This window comes from Stomoxys calcitrans, chromosome 3, assembly GCF_963082655.1.
Source record: "Stomoxys calcitrans chromosome 3, idStoCalc2.1, whole genome shotgun sequence".
Classification (NCBI taxonomy): domain Eukaryota; kingdom Metazoa; phylum Arthropoda; class Insecta; order Diptera; family Muscidae; genus Stomoxys; species Stomoxys calcitrans.
Window position 1 is genome coordinate 137,478,098 of NC_081554.1, and position 27,700 is coordinate 137,505,797.

Here is a 27,700-nt window from a genome sequence, read left to right on the forward strand (position 1 = left end):
GCCCTCTTGCGACTCAAAAAGTAAAGACCCAGAGACCGGTTTGTATGGCACCTATATCAAAACATGAACCGATATAGCCCATTTACAATCCCAACCGACCCACACTAATTAAAAGTATTTGTGCAAAAATTTCAAGCGGCTAGCTTTACTCCTTCGAAAGTTAGCCTGATTTCGACAGACAGACGGGCGGACATGGCTAAATCGACTTAAAATGCCATGACGATCAAGAATATATATACTTTGTGGGGTTTTAGACGAATATTTCGAGGAGTTATAAACAGAATGACGAGATTAGTATGCCCCCATCCTATGGTGGAGGGTATAAAAACAAGTAAAAACGTAAGTTGGCCAGGTGGAATGTTTAATACCTATGTGTCAGGGATTAGAAATTGAACACCAAAGATTTAAGCGTTTGAAAACTATTCTAAGAGCGGCTAGTGATAATCAACTAAGTAAGTAAAGTATGAATGAGAGAGAGAATACCGGCTATCTTTAGGAAAATTTGATATACATATTTCGAATGACGTCAAGCTATTAGACTCTTAATGCATCGCAGTATGGTGGTTAACCATGCTTTCCTTAACCTTGAATAGCACGGAGAATATCACAATTGACCGTTAATTCATTGAGTTGTCCTTCTGATCCTTTTTAGGAATCGACTGGTTATTCATCATGCTGTGCAGTGTTTCCAAATTGAAAAATGTTGGAAACAATTCCAGAACTGGATACAAAAATTAAATAAATAATTTAGATTTTTTATTTATATAACAACTGTTCTAATAGCCCAATAAGACAAAGTCTTAGTCCGAAACATAACAATTCTAGTAGGCACAGGGGCTAATTTATTTGGCTTAAAATAGGTCACCAGGGGCATGTCAAATTTTGAATTGCTTGCCAAACAGTAATTTATGGACCGATTGATTTCAAGATAGAATTCGTAAAATCCTAAAAAAAAAACATTCTAAAATGTCCGGAATATCCCTTGCGGTGTTACAACAATTCTTTTTTGTTAAATATACTCAATGTGTCGTCGAAGTTTGTATCCTATTTTGGCATTTTGGAACACTTAGCATTAAATTTAAGGCTAAACTTAATCTATAAGGTTGAAAAAAATATATCTCAATCGATATCTCTCTTCGTTCCAATTTATAGCTCCTAAAATTTACAAATTTTTTTGGAAAATTTTTATTTTTATTTTTTTGATTTAACTTCAAATCAAATTATTCGTGCATATTTTTTATTGCAATAATCCTCAGTAAATACATTTCTAAACATGTAAAATGCATGTTCGTTGCATACTACGCACTGACAGTGACACAATTGAACCGCGATTTGTTAAATTTTGCTTTACTAAGTTGTAGTCATTAATTCTTTCGTAGAAAAGACGAAATATTGAATAAAAAATTAAATATATACGCCATAGAAAAGACCACGAGCTCGATTTTTAATTAGAAATAAATCCGATTGGAATAAATTATTTCTTGCTTTGTTTCAAATTTAACAATTTGCAAGGCAACTTCAGATTGTTTAAAAAAAGGTTAATTTTGTAGCTTTTATATATTTTTAACACTGGTTTAAAGAGGTCACGCACGTTTCGTGTTTTGTTTCACTGTCGAACATCTTCAGTTTGGTCTTTAATTTAATTTAACCAATCGTCTTACAAACGAACAACGCTTTCAAATTACGTAAGTAAATAAGCAGAATTGTCGATTTTGGAGTGAATATCAGCCAGAAGCATTGCACGTACTAGCAATGCAGTTTATGGGTTGGTGGCATCATCTTCTTCAAAGACTATGGGAATTGTAACGTTATTGTGAATGGTGAGCGCTTTTGTAAGATGATATCCAACTTTTTTGCCCAAAATGCAAGAGCTAGACATGACATGTGGTTTCAACAAGACGGTGCCATATGACACACAACACGCGTAACAACGGGCTTATTGAGAGGCAAGTTCGGTGAACATTTTATTTCACGTTCGGGACCGTTCAATTGACCGCCTAGATCATGCGATTTAACGCCTTTAGACTATTTTTTGTGGGGCTATGTTGAAGCCCAAGTTTATACAGACAAGCTCGCTTCAATTGACGCATTGGAAAACAACATTGAAGCAATTTTTCGTGAGATACCGGCCGAAATGTTGGAAAGAATATGCCCAAATTGGACAAGCAGATGGACCATTTAAGGCGCAGTGACGGTCAACATGAAATAATCTTCAAACATTTAATTATTTGGACCGTACTTTATTTAATTAGAGATTTCAGACATTTTTCGTAATTTTATGTGTTTTTTGTTAACTTTCCTACAGCTCTTAAAAGATAACCTTTAGTTCATTAATTGACGCCCGAGAGCTACTGAATGTAAGCCATACAATGGGAAATGTAATCAAATCATATTCCCACTCCACCTCAATACAAATGCAAAAACAAAACAGAAAATGTTTTTTTTTGTCTGTTTTTGATCAGAAACTCAACAATGCACTACATGCAAAACTGGAGAATGTAGTAAGAAAATATGATTTTCACTAATAAGATTGATAGGTATAGAATTTCGGGCTTGGACGTGGACGAGGATGTCCTTCAATAACAGACTTCTAAGACTACTTTAAATTGCTCCTGGCCACTGCGCCCATGAAGCGCGAATTCTCATGGTGTGAGATGCATAATGTTGACCCTTGGCTCGACTCGCCTTTCGAACCCATAAAGCTTGTATTTTTTCTGGACAATACTGAATCCAAAAATGCTCCCAGAAAGGCTACTGAATCAGCTATGAATTTTGTAGAGTTTTCGTGCATTATATAATTTCCACATCTTTTTTTGAAGAATATATTGGTGTCATTATTTAAAAAAGATGATGCGAACTTGGTGTCACATTACGGAGGTCTATTGCTAGTAGACACAATCTTAAAGTTTTTCACAGGAATATTATTTAATTGAACCAAGAGTTGGTTTCAGGTGAATAAAGTCATAAATGAGTTTCAGGTTGGCTTCCGTAAGAGATACTCCACCGTAGACAATCTTTTCAATTTAACTGTACAGTTAAACTTGCACTCACGAAAGAAAACATATGCTCTCTTTGTAGATTTCTCGGCTGCTTTTGTGGAATTTTATTTTATAAACTGATTGGGACCGGCTTATCGAACAATATGTTCAGCATATTGCGGATACAGTATGAGGGTACGACCACCCAAGTACGGGATTGTTCTTCACTCTCCGAACTTTTATATGTCAATCAAGATGTCAAACAGGGTTGTTTTCCAAGCCAAGTGTTGTTTCTTTGTACTTGAACGACTGAACTGAATGTTTACCAGGTAGAATAACTGATGGTGGGACGATCGTGAAAGTTTAAATGTATGAGTTGCAGAATATGGCATACAGGGTGGCTGATGAAAGCCGCTACCAAAAAAAAATGTAATAACTTTTTTTCTATTTAATAATAATAATTTAATAATTAATTTAATTAATTAATTAATTAATTTAATTAATAATAATTTAATAATTAATTTAATAATTTAATTTAACATGAATAAAAGAAAAATGTATTCCATACACCGAAAAAAAAATGTAGCAATATTCATCATTGTAGCAATATTCATCAGCCACCCTGTATGTTCTTTTTTCTTACTGAAGCTTATTGGACATAGAAACTGAACTCAGTAAATCCAAGATATGATATTTAAAAGAAGTTTCAGAATTGGGAGAGATACGAATTGGAAGTACGGCGATCAGACAATCGAACTGGTAGTTAAGTTACCTAAGCCAGTAGTCGGCTTGTTGTGCGCTCTAAATACTAAAAAAAATTAACCTCGAAATGAAAAACTAAGTTAGAAATTCCGTGCTGCTTACAAAATCCTTAACTGTTTACATGCCATGCCCCTATGTTAGTATTGCGTCCCCACCTAAGTGCCGGGGTCTATTAGACGCGTAAGCCGGGCAATGATGAAGGAAATGCTCCAAATGAATACAAGTAATTAGGTGTTAATATAACATTTAACCTATCCACAACTAAGCCTCTCGACTCGAAGATCGCGTTAGATAAAACGGCTATAAACACTAACTGGTTGAGCTACATCTGCAATCCGAGGATTAAGCATTCGAATAAAATTAAGATATTTAACTCCGCTGCGAGGTCTATTAATTTTTGACGGCGCTAAGATCTGGGGGTTTCAACGATTCAATCAGGTTGAGAAGCTGCTTAGGTTCTTTTGAAAGAAAGTGTCATTTTGCCAAAAACAAAAAAAAAAATACTCCAAATTACATGCTCCATATAGAAACAGCACTTCCTACACCATACATAGGTACTCTTCAGCTGGATTTGAACTATTTTAGAAAGATGTTTACCCTGGACGTTAATAGATTACCGCAGATAATTCCGACTCGAAGTTTTTTGGATTTCGCATTTGTCGACTTTATGCGACTACATTGGCGTCTTTTTAGAATTTGATCAATAGAGATTGAACCTATTATCTTTACATACTCTTAAGCTGGAATCATTCAAATATTAGGACTTTGTTACCTATTTTACCACTCTACTTTGTAAATTATAACTCAAGCCATTTTGTTGGTACAATTATGAAATTTAGAAGTGGTATGCTGAATTTAAATGCTCGTTCTTTTCGTACTGACAATTCTAACAACTACACACTTTGCAGCCTACATGAAATGGAAAATACATACAATTTTCTTGGCATATGCCCAACATATTTATCCTTTCGAATGTATTATTTAGGAAATACACTCTTAACACTTACAGAAGTTTGTGAAATTTTAAACAGCAATGATCAATGGCGTCTCTACCAATTTATATTAAAATATCAAAAGTTCAGATCACTCTTAAATCTAGAATATGAATGAGTAAAAAGCTTTTGTATTTATTTTTGAAGTTTATAAATATTTATATAATTGATTTCTGACAATCAGATAAACAACATACGAATATACGGCCTTATTCCGAAGCTTAATACAGATTTAAAATAGGTTTATTTTACACATTTTCATTATAGAACTGCAAAATAAACCTATTTTAAGGCTTTATAAAGATTTATGAATATGGACGATAATGTTTTGCCTTACTATGATATATTATAATTAAATTGAAATTAAGTATGTTTAAAGTGTCGTATGGACCAATGTTACGTCTTGATCCCATAATAGGTATATTTTTTAGTAAATTTCGCTGATACTTTTAGTGGATGTGGACTTAGATAGCTATAATGAAAGTTTAGCCCGGCCGAACTTAATGGGCCCTTACTTGTTTAAGTTCAATAAAAAAAAAAATTTCTCAAAACTTTAACAATGTTATAAAAAAAAACATAATTTTTGTTCTAGGCTTTACACGGTATACTTTAAACAACTTAGTCAAATTGTTTTGTTTCCTTTCTCCCTCCAAAGGAAAGATGCAATTGTGGGAATAAACTTTGGTGTCTTGTTTTTCTGAGGCCATTAAGAAAATTAGAGGATGAGAACCACTGGTTAGGAAAAGGCAACTTATTTTCAAAATATCAAACCTTAACCAGAAATCTCCCACACACGCCACCAAGACCCCCCATTGAAAACAAAGGACAAGAAGAACGTCATTTAAATGAAAACACAACTTACCATACAATTTTCGAGGAAATGTTTAGAAATGGGTGCCGCAAAACGCCGGGGGAAAATCTCGTTTTGTGTTGGTGTTGTTTATGGCAGTACAGGTATCAGGCTTTGGTTACCCCAGTGATGCCATTGTCTCCATTCCTAAATTTTCATGTTTTGTTTTACTTATCTCTATCGTCCTTTGTTCATTGTCTACATTTTTAATGTCGCTATACATAAACATACCCTGCAGCCAACACATATGGTCTCGCCTTTGAGTAGAAAGAAATCTTAAAGACACATTAATCAAATGTTTCCTTTTCCCGGAAATTTAACAAGGGAAGACCCCGATGAAATGGTTCTACGAGGAGTTCGGGCTTAAACATTTCATTCGCGTTCGTTGTGGTTTGCTGTAGTCTTGCCGATATTGGGGTGGGGAGAGGTAAAATGAGAGGTTTTCTGAAACATTTTGAAAATTTTCCCTAAATTTTTCACATGAACACATTTCACACAGTATGAACGTAAACTTATAAACTCACCTTGTCATACACAAATTCCAATACACTTTGATACACACAAGCTGAGACATAGACACACTTTGAGTGCACAATCAGTAACCCGATCCAATCATTGCCACCTTCTTGTGACTCAAGGAGAGGTGCGGAAAGGCGTCATGCAGTTGTTAAACCGCATCGTTTTAGTTTTGAATCTCTTCTGACAGTTGTTGGGTTTCCAAAATTTGTGGGTCTTATTTGGGTGTGTGAAATCACAAACACACATATATCGTTATACAGTATTGCACATTTCATTAAGAGCACTTTGAATTTTTAATATATTTTTGGTACCACTCGAAACCCTAACGAAATTTATGAATATTTTAATCTTATACCTCGGTTTTGCATCATAAAGTTAGAAATAGAATCAGGTGGAACTCATTGGTATAATAAAAGTACATCCTTTAACGTCTCAATCTTTCCCGAACTATTGGGTTGCCCAAAAAGTAAATGGGCATATAGTCGGCGTTGACAAATTTTTTCATAACTTATGACTCTGTAATTGCATTCTTTCTTCTGTCAGTTATCAGCTGATACATTTAGCTTGCTTTGGAAAAATGTGAATAAAAAGTATATTTGATTAAAGTTCATTCTAAGTTTTATTAAAAATGCATTTACTTTCTTTTAAAAAATCCGCAATTACTTTTTGGGCAACCCAATATATCAACAAAAAGTATTTGATCAAAATTTGGAGCGATTATCTTCATTTATTTAAAATAACGTATTTCAAACCGGCCCACAGACAGACAAATATTGGCAGCTTGACTTGTTATGATATGTGGTTCGGTTTAATGTATCTAAACAGCGAATTGTTTCAAATTTCTGCAATATGAGGTAATTTGCCCCTATTTTGAGTTCAACTGCATCAAATTTTGCCTTAATTTATTTTCACGTTGGTTGTTCATCAGTTATAAGTCTTCTTATACCTCATACTTGACATTTATAAGGCTGTTTGTTAGAAATACCAGACTTCCCCGGAAGTCGAATTCGTTTGCAGCTAATTGATCGGCTGACCTAACCGTATCCTACAAAGAAACGTTCCTAAAACTTATGTTGGCAATTTCATCCAAATATTTATGGTTTTAGACCATATAAGGATTAATAGCTTTGGAGCATACTTGATACAAAAACACCCAGAACATATAAAAAAATAGAAGCGAAATTGACACATGAAGAGATATTGTTACAACGGCTGCAGGAATTAGCTTGAGGTAGCCAAACTTAAAAATTCAATATAACACTTCCATATGTATTTAAGTTTGACGCCGCAAATAATAAGTCTACGATATAGATCCCATATAAACTGATCTTCCTATTCGACTTCTTAAGCTTCTAGAGCCCTTATAAACTCCAAAATCTGTACCATGTATGAGGCCATTCGATGTATAATATAATATAGCTCCCATATAATCTGAAAGCAATTTTAAAAGAATCCATGGGTCTTGTTATTACCTCCCAATATCTTATTTTAGCTTCTGTCTGTAAGGAGAAACCGTAAAAAGAACTTGACAAATGATATCCATTTGGCTGTAACAGCAGAAATACATGTGTAATTGCAGCAAAATTAAAAACTAACAGTCTGTACACATAATTTTGTATTATTAGCAGAACCATAAGTGTAGATATTTGAATTGGCCCTAGAATAATTTGTTATGCTGCGTGTTGACTGTAGCTGAAACCATTATGATGTTATCGTTGACGCATACTTGCATATCCATCCATACATACATGTACATGCACACTTACAATTGCAAACTTACACAAATTGGCGTCTAAAAGGAACAAAGTGACAAAATTCTTACCTGGGTGGCGGATCCGCTTGAATTTCGCACGCAACTTCGACAGTTTCATCCTTTGAGGCTCCAATTAAGATGACTCGATCTAAATGTTTGCAAATTGGTGTGTCTGTTGAAAATTAAAAGAAAATATATGTGTATGAGTATAGAGAAGTTTGTATGTGATATACGATTATGGATATGTGCGAACAAATTTTAGTAGAACAAAATATGTAGAACGGTGGTCCTTTGTATGGTTAATAACTAAAAAATAAATTTACCAACTATAAGGCCAGCGTGGCACAGAATTTAGCATTTTCGCTTTTGATGCTGAGTGCCTGGGTTCAAATCCCGGAAAGAACATCAAGAAGCAAGTTCTTCATAGTGCTGGTGGCATTTGTGAGGTAATAAGCTGTATAAAACTTTTTTAATTAGTGGCATCGTTCTACACTCAACCAAATTTGTTATTCACAACAGCAAAAATGATTGCTAAAACAGAAGATTTTGTCCGATGAAAATGGGAAGCAGACTTTACTGCTGTCTTAGCAAACATAGGGCTGCAGCATTAGCAAACATTTCGGTGAGCTAAATCAGCAAACAAAATCTGCTGTTTTTTGTACAAAAATCATCAGAAAAATGTTATGCTATTTTCATACCCATATACTAATCTAGTCATTCCATTTATAACACCTCAAAATAATCTGCGACCCCATTAAGTATATATATTCTGGATCGTCTCGACATTGTGAGTCCATTTAGCCACGTCCGTCCATTCGTCTGTCGAAATTACGATAGTGGTCAAATGCGTAAAGCTAGCTGCTTGAAATTTTGCATAGATAATTTTTATTAATGTAGGTCATTGTGGTATGCAATTGGGCCTTATCGGTTCTGATTTAAATATAGCCCCTTTATTAACCGATTCCGGGATTTGGTTTCTTGAGCTCTAAGAAATCTCAATTTTCATCAGATTTGGCTAAAATATGGATCGAGGACTTGGTTATGATTTCCAACATTCATGCCAAGTATTATATGAATCGCTTAATAAACAGATATAGCCCCCATATAAACCGATCGCCTGATTTGACTTCTGGAGCCCTTAGAAGCCTCAATTTTCATACGATTTGACTGAATGACTTTCTTAAGACTTTCAACATCGGCGCCAAGTATGATCTGAATCGGTTTAGAAACAGATATAGCCCCCATATAAACCAACCCCCGGAGTTGACTCCTTGATCCCTTAGAAGCCTCAAATTTTATCAAATTTAGCTGAAACTTGAAAAAAGTTTTGCGTTATGGCTTCCAAAATCCGCACCAAGTATGATACGATTCGGCCTATAAACACATATAGCCCCCATATAAACCTATCCCGGATTTGAATTTTTGACCCCCTTAGAAGCCCCCCTAAGTACTCATATTCCGATATGACTTCTTGAGACAAAACAGATAGAAACTCGCTAAGACCGGCCGGTTCGAATCTTGGGAACCCACCACCATGGATTCAAAACAAATTACGTTGTAGGGTATAATTTTATTCTACATACCAAACTTCTGTCGAACCAGCAAAAATCAAACCTTCTAGGAAACGAACACGGATGATCGAGAAGCCGGTTTACATGAGAGCTATATCAGGTTATACACTGATTTTGGCCGAATTTGGCATAGTTGTTAGAAGTCGTAACAAAACATCGCATGCAAAATGTCAGCCAAATCGGACAAAAATTGGGGCTTGCAGGGCTCAAGAAGTCAAATCGGGCGATCCAGGGTCCCAAGAGGTGAAATCGGGAGATCGGTTTATATTGGAGCTCGACTTAGAACGACGAGACGATTAGGAATATATATACTTTATGGGGTCGAATATTTCGAATATTTAGAGGTGTTACAAACGGAATGACTACCCTTATCCTATGGTGGTGGGTATAAAAAAAATAAATATCTAACAAATAATAGTTGGACAATCATCTGTAAAGTTAAATAAGAATCAATCAGCGGTCGAAATTTGAATCGTATGTTTGTGTCTGATAGTAAATGTAAATTTAAATCTTTATTTTATATCTATCTGTGTAGGTGGCTTATGTCTGTTATCATTCTCTTCGAATTTAACCTTTGTCAATCTCTACGTACAATTAAGCAGTTTTTGTCCTTTTGTCTGTTGTTGTTCAATAGTATTTGAAGAGAACGCTATTGACCAGGAACTTGGTCCTAGGCCAGCAAATTCCATCATGGGTTGCATCAAAAGTCTGCTTTGAATAAAGTTTTCATTCAGAACAACTCTGCCGTGTCTCGTTCTATAATACAGTCATAATACCCTCCACCATAAGACGGGGGGTATACTAATTTCGTCATTCTGTTTGTAACTACTCGAAATATTCGTCTGAGACCCCATAAAGTATATATATTCTCGATCGTCGTGACATTTTATGTCGATCTAGCCATGTCCGTCCGTCTGTCCGCCCGTCCGTCTGTCTGTCGAAAGCACGCTGACTTCCGAAAGAGTAAAGCTAGCCGCTTGAAATTTTGCACAAATACTTCTTATTAGTGTAGGTCGGTTGGTATTGTAAATGGGCCATATCGGTAGATGTTTTGATATATAAACCGATCTTGGGTCTTGACTTCTTGAGCCTCTAGAGGGCGCAATTCTTATCCGATTGGAATGAAAATTTGCACGACGTGTTTTGCTATGATATCCAACAACTGTGCCAAGTATGGCTCAAATCGGTCCATAACCTGATATAGCTGCCATATAAACCGATCTTGGGTCTTGACTTCTTGAGCCTCTAGCGTGCGCAATTCTTATCCGATCAGAATGAAATTTTGCACGACGTGTTTTGTTATTATACCCAACAACTGTGCTTAGTATGGTTTAAATCGGTCCATAACCTGATATAGCTGCCATATAAACCGATCTTGGGTCTTGACTTCTTAAGCCTCTAGAGGGCACAATTCTTATCCGATTTGAATGAATTTTTGCACGAAGTATTTCGTTATGATATCCAACAACTGTGCCAAATATGGTTGAAATCGGTCCATAACCTGATATAGCTGTCATACAAACAGATCTGGGGATTTGACTTCTTGAGCTTCTAGAGGGCGCAATTCCTATCCGATTTGGCTGAAATTTTGCATGACGTATTTTATTTTTACTTTCAACAACTGTGTCAAATAAGGTTCAAATCGGTTCATAACCTGATATAGCTGCCATATAAACCGATCTAGGATCTTGACTTCTTGACCCTTAGAGGTCGCAATTATTATCCGATATGCCTGAAATTTTGTACGATGGATCCTCTCATAACCATCAACAAACGTGTTTATTATGGTCTGAATCGGTCTATAGCCCGATACAGATCCCATATAAATCGTTCTCTCTATTTTACTTCGTGAGCCCCAATGGGCGCAATTCTTATACGAATTGGCTGAAATTTTACACAGGTCTCCAACATATAATTTAATTGTGGTCCAAACCGGACCATATCTTGATATCGCTCTAACAGCAGAGCAAATCTTTACTTGTATCCTTTTTTTGCCTAAGAAGAGATGCCGGGAAAAGAACTCGACAAATGCGATCCATGGTGGAGGGTATATAAGATTCGGCCCGGCCGAACTTAGCACGTTTTTACTTGTTTTCTCTGTGTAGGTGGCTTATGTCTGTTATCATTCTCTTCGAATTTAACCTTTGTCAATCTCTACGTACAATTAAGCAGTTTTTGTCCTTTTGTCTGTTGTTGTTCAATAGTATTTGAAGAGAACGCTATTGACCAGGAACTTGGTCCTAGGCTAGCAAATTCCATCATGGGTTGCATCAAAAGTCTGCTTTGAATAAAGTTTTCATTCAGAACAACTCTGCCGTGTCTCGTTCTATAATACAGTCATTATACCCTCCACCATAAGATGGGGGTATACTAATTTCGTCATTCTGTTTGTAACTACTCGAAATATTCGTCTGAGACCCCATAAAGTATATATATTCTTGATCGTCGTGAAATTTTATGTCGATCTAGCCATGTCCGTCCGTCTGTCCGTCCGTGCGGCCGTCCGTCTGTCTGTCGAAAGCACGCTAACTTCCGAAGGAGTAAAGCTAGCCGCTTGAAATTTTGCACAAATACTTCTTATTAGTGTAGGTCGGTTGGTATTGTAAATGGGCTATATCGGTCCATGTTTTGATATAGCTAGCTCTAGAGTGCGCAATTCTTATCCGATTGGAATGAAATTTTGCACGACGTATTTTGCTATGATATCTAACAACTGTGCCAAGTATGGTTCAAATCGGTCCATAACCTGATATAGCTGCCATATAAACCGATCTTGGGTCTTGACTTCTTGAGCCTCTAGCGTGCGCAATTCTTATCCGATTGGAATGAAATTTTGCACGACGTGTTTTGTTATGATATCCAACAACTGTGCCAGGTATGGTTCAAATCGGTCCATAACCTGATATAGCTGCCATATAAACCGATCTTGGGTCTTGACTTCTTGAGCCTCTAGAGGGCGCAATTCTTATCCGATTGGAATGGAATTTCGCACGACGTGTTTTGTTATTATGCCCAACAACTGTGCTCAGTATGGTTTAAATCGGTCCATAACCTGATATAGCTGCCATATAAACCGATCTTGGGTCTTGATTTCTTGAGGCTCTAGAGGGCACAATTCTTATCCGATTTGAATGAATTTTTGCACGAAATATTTCGTTATGATATCCAACAACTGTGCCAAGTATGGTTGAAATCGGTCCATAACCTGATATAGCTGTCATATAAACAGATCTGGAGATTTGACTTCTTGAGCTTCTAGAGGGCGCAATTCCTATCCGATTTGGCTGAAATTTTGCATGACGTATTTTATTTTTACTTTCAACAACTGTGTCAAATAAGGTTCAAATCGGTTCATAACCTGGTATAGCTGCCATATAAACCGATCTGGGATCTTGACTTCTTGACCCCTAGAGGTCGCAATTATTATGCGATATGCCATCATGCTTCATGACCATCAACAAACGTGTTTATTATGGTCTGAATCGGTCTATAGCCCGATACAGATCCCATATAAATCGTTCTCTCTATTTTACTTCGTGAGCCCCAATGGGCGCAATTCTTATTCGAATTGGCTGACATTTTACACAGGTCTCCAACATATAATTTAATTGTGGTCCGAACCGGACCATATCTTGATATCGTTTTAATAGCAGAGCAACTCTTTTCTTATATCCTTTTTTGCCTAAGAAGAGATGCCGGGAAAAGAACTCGACAAATGCGATCCATGGTGGAGGGTATATAAGATTCGGCCCGGCCGAACTTAGCACGCTTTTACTTGTTTTTATTTTAACATTTTTTTTTTACACGAGGACAAATTTGGGTATTTTTGTACACGATGACAAATTTGGATATACCTTCAAAAAAATATAGACAGATATCCAAATTATGCTTTTTATACCCACTACCATTGGGTATATTCAGTTAGTCATTTCTTTTGCAATACATCGAAATATCCATTTCCGGGACTACAAAGTGTATATATTCTTAATTGTCGTAAAATTCTACGCCAATCTTATGATGTCTGCATGTCTGTCTGTCTGGCCGTTAGTCTGCTGTAATCACGTCAACGCCTTCAAAATCTAAAATATTGAGCTGAAATTTTACACGAATCCACATTTCTTTAATACACAAGTTAAGTTCTTGAGCAGCCCAAATCGGACTATATTAAGATATAGCTGTCAAATAGACCAATCTGCTGATATAGGGTCTTAATCTCATAATTTACCCAATATCGCTGAAATTTGAGACTAGCGATTTGGAGCGGAGCAGTAGCGAAATTTTTGGAACCTGGAGCAGAGCGGGAGTTTGACAGTTTTTATTTTCAAAAATCGCTCTCCTTAAAACAAATTTAAAGAAAAACACTTTTAAATACATATTTTAATATCCTCCACCATAGAATGGAGGTATACTAATTTCGTCATTCCTTTTCTAACTGATCGATATATTGATCTGAGACCCAACAAAGTATATATTCTTTATCGTCTTGACATTTTAAGTCCTTTTAGCCATATAGCGACTTTATTTAGCCTTATTCAATATATGTGGTCCAAGTGTATACAAGTTCATTAAATGACTCCGTGTATGAATTCGAATCATTTTTGATGTCCCATGCAATTTTTGAAAGTGTGGAATACTACAGGATGACTTCCATAACTTATAAATGTTCTTTACGCCTCGACAAAATAGAATGAAGACAAGCAAAAGCGTGCTAAGTTCGGGCGGGCCGAATCTTATATACCCTCCAGCATGAATCGCATTTGATGAGTTCTTTCCCGGTATCTATTTTTAGATAAACAAAGGATAATAGAAAAGAATTGCTTTGCTAATTGAATATTGGAGATCACAGTAGAAGTATATGTGTAAAATTTCAGGCAAATCGAATAAGAATTTGGCCTTATAGGGGCTCAAGAAGTCAAATAGGAAGATAGGTTTATAGAGGAGCTGTATCAGGCTAAAGACCGATTCGTACCATATTTGACACGTATGTTGGAGGTCATGGAAGGAGCCGTTGTACAAAACTTCAGCCAAATCAGATAATAATTAGACACTCTTGAGGCTCAAGAAGTCAAGATCCCAAATCGGTTTATATGACATCTATATCAGGTTATAGATCGATTTGAACCATATTCGTCACAGTTTTTGGAAGTTCATCCAAATCGGATAGGAATTGCGCCCTCTAGTGGGTAAAGAAGTCCAGATTCAAGATCGGTTTATATGGCAGCTATATCAGTTTATCGGCCGATTTAAACCATACTTGGCACATTGTTGGAAGTCATAACGAAACACGTCATGCTAAATTTCAGACAAATCGGATAAGAATTTCGCCCTCCAGAGGATCAAGAAGTCAAGACCCCAGATCGGTTTATATGACAGCTATATCAAAAAACTGGACCGATAGGGGCCATTTACAACACCAACCGACCTACTCTAATAAGAATTATTTTTACAAAATTCTTCGAACCAATTTTGATGTAGGTCGGTGCATGTTTTCATATGGGTTGCTTTGATGCTTACTTGCTGAGCTTGCTTTGACTATTGAAGTTAAAAAAGAAAAAACAAGTAAAAGCGTGCTAAGTTCGGCCGGGACGAATCTTATATACCCTCCACTATGGATCGCATTTGTCTAGTTTTTTCCCGGCATCTCTTCTTAGGCAAAAAAGTATATAAGAAAAAATTTGCTCTGCTATTAGAGCGATATCAAGACATGGTCCGGTTCGGACCACAATTAAATTATATGTTGGAGACCTGTGTAAATTTCAGCCAAATCGAATAAGAATTGCGCATGAGTCTTTAGAGGCTCAAGAAGTCAAGACCCAAGATCGGTTTTTAGGGCAGCTATATCAGGTTATGGACCGATTTGAACCATACTTGGCACAGTTGTTAGATATCATAATAAAACATGTCGTGCAAAATTTCATTCCAATGGGATAAGAATTGCGCACTCTAGAGGCTCAAGAAGTCAAGACCCAAGATCGGTTTATATGGCAGCTATATCAGGTTATAGACCAATTTGAACCATACTTGGCACAGTTGTTGGGTATTGTAACAGACAGACGGACGGACAGGCGGACGGACATGGCTAGATCGACATAAAATGTCGCGACGATCAAGAATATATATACTTAATGGGGTCTCAGACGAATATTTCGAGTAGTTACAAACAGAATGACGAAATTAGAATACCCCCCCAACTTATGGTGGAGGGTATAAATATATATATATATATGAGAGCAATATCTAAATCTGGAGCGATTTCAATGAAATTCACCAGTCCAGAGAAAACCCGTTCTGCCGAATTATGAGGGAATCGGTTAACAAATGACCATTTTATTGCATTATTACTGGAAATCGGACGAACATATTTGGGAGCTATATTCAAATCTAAACCGATTTTTTCGAATTTCAATAGGCTTTATCTGTAGACCGAAAAATATGCCTGTACCAAATATTAAGACGATCGGATGAAAACTGCGACCTGTACTTATATATATATATGGTCAATATATATATATATCTCCCGATTTTTACTCCCAGAACCACTGCAAGCGCATTTATTGACCAATCTTCCCAAAATTTTGTACACTTTCCTCGACGATTTGCACAATATCTAAGTAGTTTGCTATAAATCGGTTCAGATTTACATATAGTTCCCATATATATGTTCGACAGATTTGCAATAATGTCCATCAAAATTGGTTCAGTTTTTTTTTAGTTGTAAAAACACAGTGGCTTAGGAAACAAGAAGAATTTTTTTTCAAAAGGTTTTCATTTATTTATTAAAAAAAAAAGTTTTGTTAAAAAAAAACTTTAAAAAATACTAGGTCAATAAAAATCTTCTCAGTAATGAATATATGAAATTTTATCAAAATCGGACGAGGGAATCGAGGGTCAGGCGTTATTGGGTTAATCTGGCGTCGGGCGGCGTGAGGTCGAAACTGGTTAGAAGATGCAGAGCTTCTTCTAACCATGGGAAAGTCTGTCAGGCTCTTTTCTCTGCCCGGGAATGGATCGCTGCTTGCCGTAGATCTTGCTATGGAATCAGTGAAACCTCCTGTGCGAGATTCTTGGTAAAGTGGATGCCTTCTATGATGACTGCGCAAATAAGGCATGGGCTGGTGCTGTATGTAATAGTGTATCAAAGGCTATGTGACCGAGTATTGCGCGAAAAAGGATGTCGCTTACTCTGGCTCTGAGAAAGCATGACTTGAACTGCTAATAGGAGTGCCGACTGGTTTTTGCATCGTCAGGTCTTTGACGCCGCGCTGGGTGCAAGGAGAAGCAGAGGTCTGTAGGATGTGCGATGACGAGGAGGAATTGGAGACGGTCGAGCACATGTTATGTCACTACGCCGCAATTGCGAGAAGAAGATATAGAATAATGGGTGCTCACCTCTTTCCGAACCTTAATAACCTTCAGGCGCTTAGCCCTCTTGTTATACCCACCGCCATATGATGGGGGGTATACTAACCACATCATTCCGTTTATAACACCTCGAAATATTGATCTGCGACCCCTTAATGTACATATATATTCTTGATATAGCTTCCATATTAACCGATCTCTCGGTTTGATATATTAGGCTCCTAGAAGCCGCAACTGTTATCCGGGCTGAAATTTTGCGTGTAGTGCTCTGTTACGACGTCCAATAACCGTATTTAGTACGGTTGAAATCAGTCTATAACTTGATATAGCTCTCATATTACCTGATCTCCCGATTTGACATACTTAGCCCCTAAAATTCGCAATTGTTATCCGATAGGGCTGAAATTTGCATATAATGTTCTGCTATGACGTCAAATAACTGTGCTAAGTACGGCTGAAAGCAGCAACTGTTATCCGATCGGGCTGAAATTTTGCATGCAGTGTTCTGTTACGACGTCCAATAACCGAATTTGGTACGGTTTAAAACAGTCTATAACCTGATATAGTCCCCATATAACCCAATGTCCTGATTTGTCTTCTTGAGCCCCTGGAAACCGCAATTTTTGTCTGATGTTGCATGTAGTGTTCTGTTACGTGCCAAGTACGATTGAAATCGGTCTATACCCTGTCATAGCTACCATATAACCTAATCTCTGGATTTGACATCTTGAGTATCTGCAGTCCGTAATTTTTGTCCGATTTGGCTAAAAATTTTGCTGTAGTGTTCTTTTACGACTTCTTAAAACTGTGCCAAGTACGGTTGAAATTTACCTATAATCTGATATAGCTTACATAATGAACCGATCTCTCGATTTCACATCTGGATTCCAATTTTTGTCCGATTTGGCTAATCTAAATTCGTGCATAATTCAAATTTTTTGCCTGATTTGGCAGCAATTTTTAGCAGAATCCATAAACCGATACTACTTATTGATGTAGGTCTTAGTACAGTCCATATCGGTCTATAACCTGATATAGCTCCCATATAAACCTATCGCATGATTTGAACTTGTGGAAATCGCAACAATTGTTCGATTTGTCTGAAATTTTAGACGTATTATTTTGTTATGGCTCGAAGCATTTATCGTAGGTATTGTCCAAATCGTTCTATAACCGTATATACCGATCTCCCGATTAGCCTTCTATAGCCTCTTAAAATTTAAACGTTTCCCTAGTTTGGCAGCAATTTGGAATTTAAGGTAGACAATGCTCTTCTACCAAGTTAATTTTGTGTAAATGTCTAGCAGAATTCATGGTGGTGGGCTCCTAAGATTCGGCCAGGACAAGCTTAGAACGCGTTTTGTTTTTGTGTTTTAGTAAAATAAGGTGATATACATGCATATGTATGCCAGCAGAATGGTTTTGCTTTAGTGGAGCCACTGTATAATTACGTTCTTAAAGCACTTCTTGTAGTTTTTCAATGTTGCATCACGCTCAAAGCCATATTTCTGCCCAATTGCCTTTTCTGCATAGATAGAAGGTTCGCTTTGTGAGTCGGGGCATACAATGGTGACGAATGAATTTAATGAAACTGATGCTTCATTTATATATATATACCTATGTCTTATAGGTACGAATACATGTGTGCAGGTCTCCGAGGGATTTAAATTTGTGGATGGTTGATTTAAAGCTCTGTTATTAATTTATAACTTGTGTCAATTTTTATGTTGGTGTGCGCCTTAAGGCTTTATTACACGGCATGTAGTTGTCTTATGACATGCCAAATTTAACTCATGTAGAGCTGTACATACAAACGAAACTAACATATGAAAATCACTTTTTAAAATAGCACATGTAATTTTTTTCGATTACAGCGTGCTCTATTCTTTCTGAAAAAAAAAAAAAAACATAAAAAAATCATCTTTTTTTTTTTGTTTGTCAAATGAAAGCAACCCCAAATTAAATTTTTTTTACAAATTTATGGTTTAACCAACTTTCTCAAAACTTTTACGCATAAAAAAACTGCTTTTGCTCTAATTTTGGGTTATGTTATACGAAAATGACATACAGGTGTGAAAGTAAAAAAGATAATTCGTACGTAAATTGACAATTTTGACCAACATTTTCAATTACATGTGAATACGAAAAGTGACATAAGACATCTACATGCCGTGTAATAGCGCCTTTAGTTCGCATGTCAGATTTGTTATTATTAATTAAGAAATGCGCATTTAAGCATTCACTTCAACAAACTTTATTTGCAATAGTAACAATGGAGGAATACTTATAAATTAAATTCACCTTATTAAGCCTAAGACCTCTGTAGTCATAGCTTTAACCATTATACTTATATAAACGCGCAATTTTTCGAGCAAGAGTCAAATGCAACAGGTGATAATGGAGGAATGGACTAATATAGACCAAAATATAACCGCTAAATTAGTCCAATCGATGTCAAACCGTTTAAAAGAAGTTATAAGACGCGGTGGTCGAATAAAAAAGTATTAATTTTTTTAAATTATGTTATTTATTTTTTTGTTTTTTTGCAATGATGAATACTTTTTTTGTTTAATTTTTTGTGTTCAGCTGTAAAATGGCCCTTTTTGTTCCAATAAATACTATTTTTTTCTTTAAAAACAATGAAATTGTGTACATATATATCACACAAGCACTACTGCATCATTAGTTTAATATGTTTTTATTCCAATTGTCTTTTGTAGACTTATTAAAAAAAAAACATTGAATGATGAATACTTTTTTTGACCGCTGTAAGTATAATTATCAAATAAATAAAATGAATAAAGGTACATTATCAATGCGACGGTCAATAAACAATTAAATTATTTGAGGAGGATATAGAAATTGTCTTTAGTAGCGAGCGCAGTATATAAAACATATTTTAAATAAAATTATTTATAATTTCTTGTTTTTTATGCCCTTCACCACTATTTTGGCGCAGACATTGCTCAGAGCATATTTGACTCAGTTCGCGACGACTCAGATCTGCTACAGAGGGTCATACCTTGTCATCCGTCAATCCGTCAAGAATGCCAGGCAACCCATTCGGAAACAAAATTCAAAATACTATTTATACAAACCTTGCTTCTTTAAAAATTCAAAATGCTGAATTTGATGAATTTTTGAGTGATTTTTCTTATAATATTAATGCATGGCTCACATAGATTCACTAAGTTCTTATATTAAACGATATCCAAAAAAATAAATCTTGAGTATACTAATTTCTTCTATATACAAAATTTCGGAGGACAGCATATCGACATAGACGAGGACATGTGAAAAAATGTTCAAACATGGTATTCCCTCCTAATGTTGACGACATTTGTGGGGTATTATGCCATGTAAAATCCTCGCCAAAGAGATGTCAAACTGCGACATGCCGTTCCGATTCGGGTATAAAAAGGAGATCCCTTACCATTGAGAGTAAACATAGGGCGGACAGCATTCATTGACATGCCAGAAGTTCACCTTTTTTCCTTAATGATATGTTTATGGGCAAATTTGCAATACTAATTTCATTAACAACAAAACCCCAGATTTGGCTTCAACATAAAATTTGCTAAAGACCAAAAAAGATGCGATTCTACTTGTTATACCCTACACCACTACTGTGGTACAGAGTATTACAACTTAGTGCTCTTGTTTGTAACACCCAAAAGTAAGAGAGATAGACCCATTGATAAGTATACCGATCGACTCAGAATCACTTTTTGATTCGATTTAGCTATGTCCGCCTGTCTGTCTGTCCATGTTAATTTGTGTACGAGCTACAGGTCGCAATTTACATCCGATCGTCTTCAAATTTGGTATGGCATGTTTTTCGGCCTAGAGGCAAAGCCTATTGAAATTGGAAAAATCGGTTCAGATTTGGATATAGCTCCCATATATATGTTCGTCCGATTTGCAGAAATACAGCAATAAAATGGTCATTTGTTGACCGATTCTCTTGAAATTTGGTAAGAAGGATTTTTTTATGACTTTCAATATTACTGGTGAATTTCATAAAAATCGGTTTAGATTTGGATATAGCTCCCATATATATGATCGTCCGATTTGCAGTAATACAGCAATAAAATGATTATTTGTTACCCGATTCTCTCAAAATTTGGCAGGAAGGATTTTCCTATGACTCTCAATGTTACTGGTGAATTTCAGATTTATATATAGCTCCCATGTATATGTTAGTCAGATTTTTGGTAATTTGTTATCATTTGTCAACCGTAGTTATTACATTCTGAAAATATTTGCTTTGCTCGAAATTTGATACAGGAATTTTAATAATCTATTGGGATACATTTGCCGAGGTTCATCCAAATTGGTTCAGAATTGGATGTAGCCCCTCTTTTGTGTTTAAAGGGTAGGTGTAGGGTATTATAGAGTCGGCACCGACCGACTTTTGCCTTTCCTTACTGATTTTGTTTTAAACTTCTTCGAAGAAGGACAAAGTTTGAGATCTCTTTAATTGCTAACCGATATTTTAGCGGGAATTAAATTAACTACGGTGGGTACACAAAAATGTTTTTGCAGTAGTGTTTCCGGATTGAAAGGTTGCAGTGCCAGTCTACAACCAGATTCAGTATCACCCTTTTATACCTTCCCCCATAGGTTGGGGGTATTCTAACTTGGGCGCTATTTTTAACGCCTTCAAATATGGGTATAAGGCCCTTTAAGTATGTTTATTTTTTGTTCGCATAACATTTTGGGTCAATCAAGCCATGATCAAATACTTCCCATTGATATAGGTGGTTTGGGATTGTAAATAAGCTTAATCAAATATATTTCAAATTTTGCCCATTAACATTCTACTAAGGAAAGGGGCAAAATTCTCACATATCAATGAGTGCAATCTGATTCAAGTTTAAGCTCAATGATAAGGGGCTTCCTCTTTATAGCCGAGTCCGAGTCCGCAGTGCGACACCTCTTAGGAAAGAAGTTTTATATGGCACAGTACCTCACAAATGTTGCCAGCATTAGGAGGGGAAAACCACCGCTGACATTTCTTTTTATGGTCTCGCCAGGATTCGAACCCATGCGTTCAGGTTCATAGGCGGACATGCTAACCTCTACGCTACGGTGGCCTCCAAATCAAAGATATAGCTGTTTTTGCTTTTTGAGTCTCTAGAGAGTCCATTTCTTATCCGACTTGGGTGAAGTTTGCACAATGACTTTCATTATAAAGTCTAACATCTGTGCTAAGTATGATCCCAATCGTTCCATAACGTGATATACCTCTCCAAACCGATTACCCAATTTGACTACTTGAGCCTCTGCAACTATGGGCGACGACTGCTCTCATTACCTCCAACTTATGTGCCAAGTATAATCCAAATAAAAGATTCTAAAGTGGTCACAATGAAAGCTAGATGGATGGTTTTTAACAATTTTTATACAAGCACTTTCCTGTGCCTAGAGACGAAGCCTATTAAAATTGGAAAAAATCAGTTCAGATTTAGATACAAAGCCCATATATATGTTCGTCCGATTTGGACTAAAATTGCAATTATATCCTCATTTGCAAACCGATTCTTACGAAATTTTGCACAAACTGTTCTCTAATAAGTTTCGACATTTCGTAGAAATTGGTGAATTTCGTAGAAATTGGTGAATTTCGTAGAAATTGGTTCAGATGTAGCTCTCATCAGAGACTTCGCCAGGATTTTATTTTGGGGGGGGCCTCACCGCATCTTTTCAAAATCGAAAATTTTCAAACTTTCAAAAATCGAAAAATTCTTCTGTTACTGTGAAATTGGTAAAGATACCTCAAACTTTTTTTAATTGTGGTAGCTACGGGGTGCAAGAATTGGCCCATCGGCGGTGACATTTGGTTATAAAGTCAGAGCCGATCCTAATCATTCAAGCCTCCAAAGTGTTGTTGCCTTAGTAAATGTCTTAGTTTTAAAGAGATAGGTTTGACGAATCAGCTTCAGCATTTTGATCAAATTTTTTCTTTAACGCTTTTAGTTTTGTGGTTTCAACAGGTTATTGTTTGTGTCAGTCAATGGGTTAAATGACTTTTATTTCCATAAAATTTAACGCAAACAAATTGAAAAATTAAGCAACTATAAATGCTAGATATTAAAAAAACAAGTAAAATGGCGTTAAGTTCGGCCGGGCCGAACTTTGGAAACCCACCACCTCGGGTATATATGTAAACCACCTTTCAGCAAAATTCGGTGAAAATTTCATACCTTATGTTCCATAGCAGTTATATCAAAATATGTTCCGGTTCACTGTCCCAAATCAGCAAAATCGGATAATAAATGTGGCTTTTATGGGCCTAAGACCCTAAATCGGAGGATCGGTATATATGGCAGCTATATCCAAATCTGCACCGATCTGGGCCAAATTGACGAAGGATATTGAAGGGCCTAACACAACTTACTGTCCCAAATTTCATCAAAATCAGATAATAACTGTGGCTTTTGTGGGCCTAAGACCCTTAATCGGCGGATCGGTCTATATGGGGGCTATATCAAGATATAGTCCGATATAGTCCATCTTCGAAATTAACCTGCTTATGGACAAAAAATGAATCTGTGCAAAGTTTCAGCTCAATATCTCTATTTTTAAAGACTGTAGCGTGATTTCAACTGACAGACGGACGGACATGTGAAGATCGTCTTAGATTTTTACGCAGATCAAGAATACATATACTTTATAGGGTCGGAAATGGATATTTCGATGTGTTGCAAACGGAATGACAAAATGGATATGCCCCCATCCTTCGGTGGTGGGTATAAAAAAAACAAGTAAAAGCGTGCTAAGTTCGGCCGGGCCGAATCTTATATACCCTCCACCATGGATCGCATTTGTCGAGTTCTTTTCTAGGCATCTCTTCTTAGGCAAAAAAGGATATAAGAAAAGATTTGCTTTGGCAATAGAGCGATATCAAGATATAGTCCGGTTTGGACCACAATTAAATTATATGTTGGAGACCTGTGTAAAATTTCAGCCAATTTGAATGAGAATTGCGCCCATTGGGGGCTCAAGAAATAAAATAGAGAGATCGATTTATATGGGAGCTGTATCGGCTGTATGTATGTATAGACCGATTCAGGCCATAATAAACACTTATGTTGATGGTTATGAGAGGATCCGTCGTACAAAATTGCAGGCAAATCGGATAATAATTGCAACCTCTAGAGGCTCAAAAAGTCAAGATCCCAGATTGGTTTATATGGCAGCTATATCAGGTTATGAACCGATTTGAACCTTATTTGACACAATTGTTGAAAGTAAGAATAAAATACGGCATGCAAAATTTCAGCCAAATCGGATAGGAATTGCGCCCTCTAGAAGCTCCAGAAGTCAGCTCCCCAGATCTGTTTATATGACAGCTATATCAGGTTATGAACCGATTTGAACCACACTTGGCACAGTTGTTGGATATCTTAACAAAACACTTCGTGCAAAAATTCATTCCAATCGGATAAGAATTGCGGCCTTTAGAGGCTCAAGAAGTCAAGACCCAAGATCGGTTTATATGGAAGCTATATCAAAACATGGACCGATATGGCCCATTTATAATACCAATCTACGCTAATAAAAAGTATATGTGCAAAATTTTAAGCGGCTACATTTACTGCTTCGGAAGTTAGCGTGCTTTCGACAGACAGACGGACGGACGGACGGACATGGCTATATCGACACAAAATGTCGCGACGATCAAGAATATATATACTTTATGGGGTCTCAGACGAATATTTCGAGTAGTTACAAACAGAATGACGAAATTAGTATACCCCCCATCCTATGGTGGAGGGTATAAAAATTCAAATACAAATTTACTAGGGTGCATTTTTAGCGGAATCCATAGTAGTGGATGCCGGGAAAAGAACTCGACAAATGCGATCCATGGTGGAGGGTATATAAGATTCGGCCCGGCCGAACTTAGCACGCTTTTACTTGTTTGGTCTCAAGAAGTCATATAGTTATATAGGTATTTAAGTGAGAATATATGACCATATCGACCGATTCGTATAGAACTAAGCATAGATGGTGTAAGTAATAAGAAAGGGTTTTGGGCCAAATTTCAGCCAAATCAGGTGAAAATTTAGGTTGCTAAGGGCTGAAGAAGTCCAATACGGGAATCAGTATTGTAAACCGATAGGAATCATACTTGGCATGGATGTTGGAAATCACAACTCAAGTGCTTTTTTAGAAATTTAAGCCAAATCGGATGACAAATTCAGGCTTCTAAGAGATCAAGAATTGAAATCCGGGGATTGGTTTATATGGGGGCTATATCTGTTTATAAACTGATTCAGACCATACTTGGCACGGATGTTGGACACAAGTCTTTTTTCCAAATTTTAGCTAAGTGGGGTCAAATTTGAGGCTTCTAAGGGCTCAAAAAGTCAAATTGGGGGTTCGGTTTATACGGGGGTTATATCTGTTTAAAGACCGATTCGGATCATACTTGACATGGATATTGAAAGTCACAACGTAAGTCTTTTTCCAAATTTCAGCCACATTTAAAATTTACGTTGATAAAAATTGAGGCTCCTAAGGGCTCAAGAAGTCAAATCCGAGGATCGGTTCATATGGGGGCTACATCTGTTTATAGACGAACTCAAATCATACTTGAATGGATGTTGGAAATCATAACTTAAATCTTTGAACCCAATTTCAGCCAAATCAGGTGAAAATTGAGGTTACTTAGGGCTCAAGAAATCAAATCCGGGAATCGGTTTATATGGGACTATATCTTTTTTTAGACCGACTAGCTGACCCGGGCTCCGCTGCGCCTTCTTTTACTTTATATGGAACAAAAGTTTCCTTGGAATATTTATTTTTGACAATTAAAGAGCTTTTAGTGAAATACCATGCAACGAAAATAGTATATCACTCGACTAACAATTTAACAATATAAGTGCCTTTGTCCGAATCCCATATGATCTTTATTAGTCTACGAATTTAAGTTTGGATGTAAGGTGTACCCCATTCTTAAAATATTTCAGCCCCCTACTCTCATGATATCTGATTTAGGCGTGTTTTCGGGGGTGAGGTCGTCTCCCAGGCACTTGGCCCTGAAAAAATATCGCCATTGTGCTCTTCTTTCAAAAACCATTTATTTAAACCCCACATTGCCATTGGTTTAGGGGAGTTTCTAAGATGAGGCGTCCCCCAAACACATGGCACAATATAGGTTATCAAAATAGGCTTTCTAATCTTAAATACCACATATTGGCATGGTCCAAAAATTTTTAACCTTTGCGGGGTGTTTTGGGGAAGAGGTGATTCTCTAAATACATGGTCCTACATTTGGATATCAAATTCGTATTCTACTCCCAAATACCTTTATTTGAGCCCCATTTTGCGATGGTCACTAAAAAATTGCTGCTTGTGGGGTATTTTGGGAAAGGAGTTGACCCCCAGAAAATTGGTCCCAAAAGTGGGTATCAATTCATGCTCTACCCCCCAATACCTTTCATTTAATCTCCACATTGACATGGTCGGTAGATATAGCCGATTTAGGGGTGTCTTGGGGATTGGGGTGGTCGCCCTAACACTTAGCCCGGAAAATATATCAGCAATGTGCTCTATTCTCATATATCTAAATATCATTAATTTGAACCCCATATTGCCATTGTCCTCAAAATTGGATATTAAATTCGTTTTCTAATCTCATTTAAACTCCTTATTGCAAAAGTCAGCAAATATGTCCGGTTTGGAGTATTGGCCCTATAAACTATAAATATTTAGTTCCACTCTCTTTACGACCCAAATTGTCTTGGTGAGCCAATACGTCCTATTTGGGGGTTATATAGTGGTGGGACGTCCCCTAGAGAGTTGGTCCCTAATGTTGATATCAGATACGTGGTCTACTCCCAAATACTTTTAATTTGAGCCCCATATTTCCATAGTCGTCCAACATGAGCGGTTTGGGGGGTGTTTTTGGGGGGATGGGCGGCCACTCAGTGAGTTGGCCTTGAAAATATATATCGGATTCGTGTTCCACTCTAAAAACCCCACTTATTTGAGCCTCATATTGCAAAAGTAAGCAAATACTTACTATTTGGGTCGTGTTGTGGGGGTGGGGTTTCCCCATAGACACTTTTCCCGAATATTGATATCAGATTCGTGCTTTACTCCCAAATACCTTTCATTTGAGCCCCATGTGGCTATGGTCGTAAATGTGTCCCCTTAGGGGTAGGTTTTTGGGGAGAGGCGGCCCCCCAAACACTTGGTCTCATATTTGGATATCAGATTCTAATTTTACACTCAAATACCTTTTATTTAAGCCCCACATTCCCATGGTCAGTAAATAAGTCCTGTTTGGGGGGTGTTTTGGGAAAGGAGTGGACCCCCAGAAACGTGGTCCCACATTTAGATATCAGATTCGTATTCTACTCGCAAATATCTTTCATTTGAGTCCCATATTGCAATGGTCGGTAAATATGTCCGATCTAGGGGTGTTTTGGGGGTTGAGGTGGTCCCCCTAGCACTTGGTTCGACAAATGGACTTGGTTCGACAAATGGGTACTATATGAGGGCACACAAAATTTCGCTTAAATCGCACCACCTATCTCCGAGATCTGGCGTTTCTGAAAATTAGGGTAAGGGGGAGGGTCCGCCCCCCCCCCCCCCCCCCCCTCCTTCAGATATCAAAAAATTTAGTACCCAATTTTCACCACAGGAACATTATGCACCATCTGTGAAAATTTCAAGAAAAACGGTTCAGCCGTTTCTGAGTCTATAAGGAACACACAAACATACAAAGAAACAAACAAACAATTGATTTTTACATATATACGATTCGGACTATGGAAGGCATGGATATTGGAAGTCTTAAGTTAAGTGCTTTTTTCAAAATTGTAATAAGTCGGATTTGGGGATTGGTTCATATGGGGGCTTTATCCAAAATCTGAACCCATACGGTCCATTTGCAACCC

The 27,700-nt window shown here is 36.9% G+C and overlaps 1 protein-coding gene across 2 annotated transcripts in view; it reads right to left on the reverse strand.

The window, feature by feature from the left end:
• LOC106090264 (neural cell adhesion molecule 1) overlaps positions 1-27,700 on the reverse strand; it is a 782,082-nt gene that overhangs the window by 109,062 nt on the left and 645,320 nt on the right. For both annotated transcript variants that reach the window (XR_009397497.1, XM_059364284.1), the window contains exon 11: positions 7,924-8,026. Coding sequence is in view for 1 of the 2 variants with exons in the window: in XM_059364284.1 (XP_059220267.1) it covers positions 7,924-8,026 (103 nt within the window). In the remaining variant the exon portion in view is untranslated. The remainder of the gene's footprint in view (positions 1-7,923; positions 8,027-27,700) is intronic.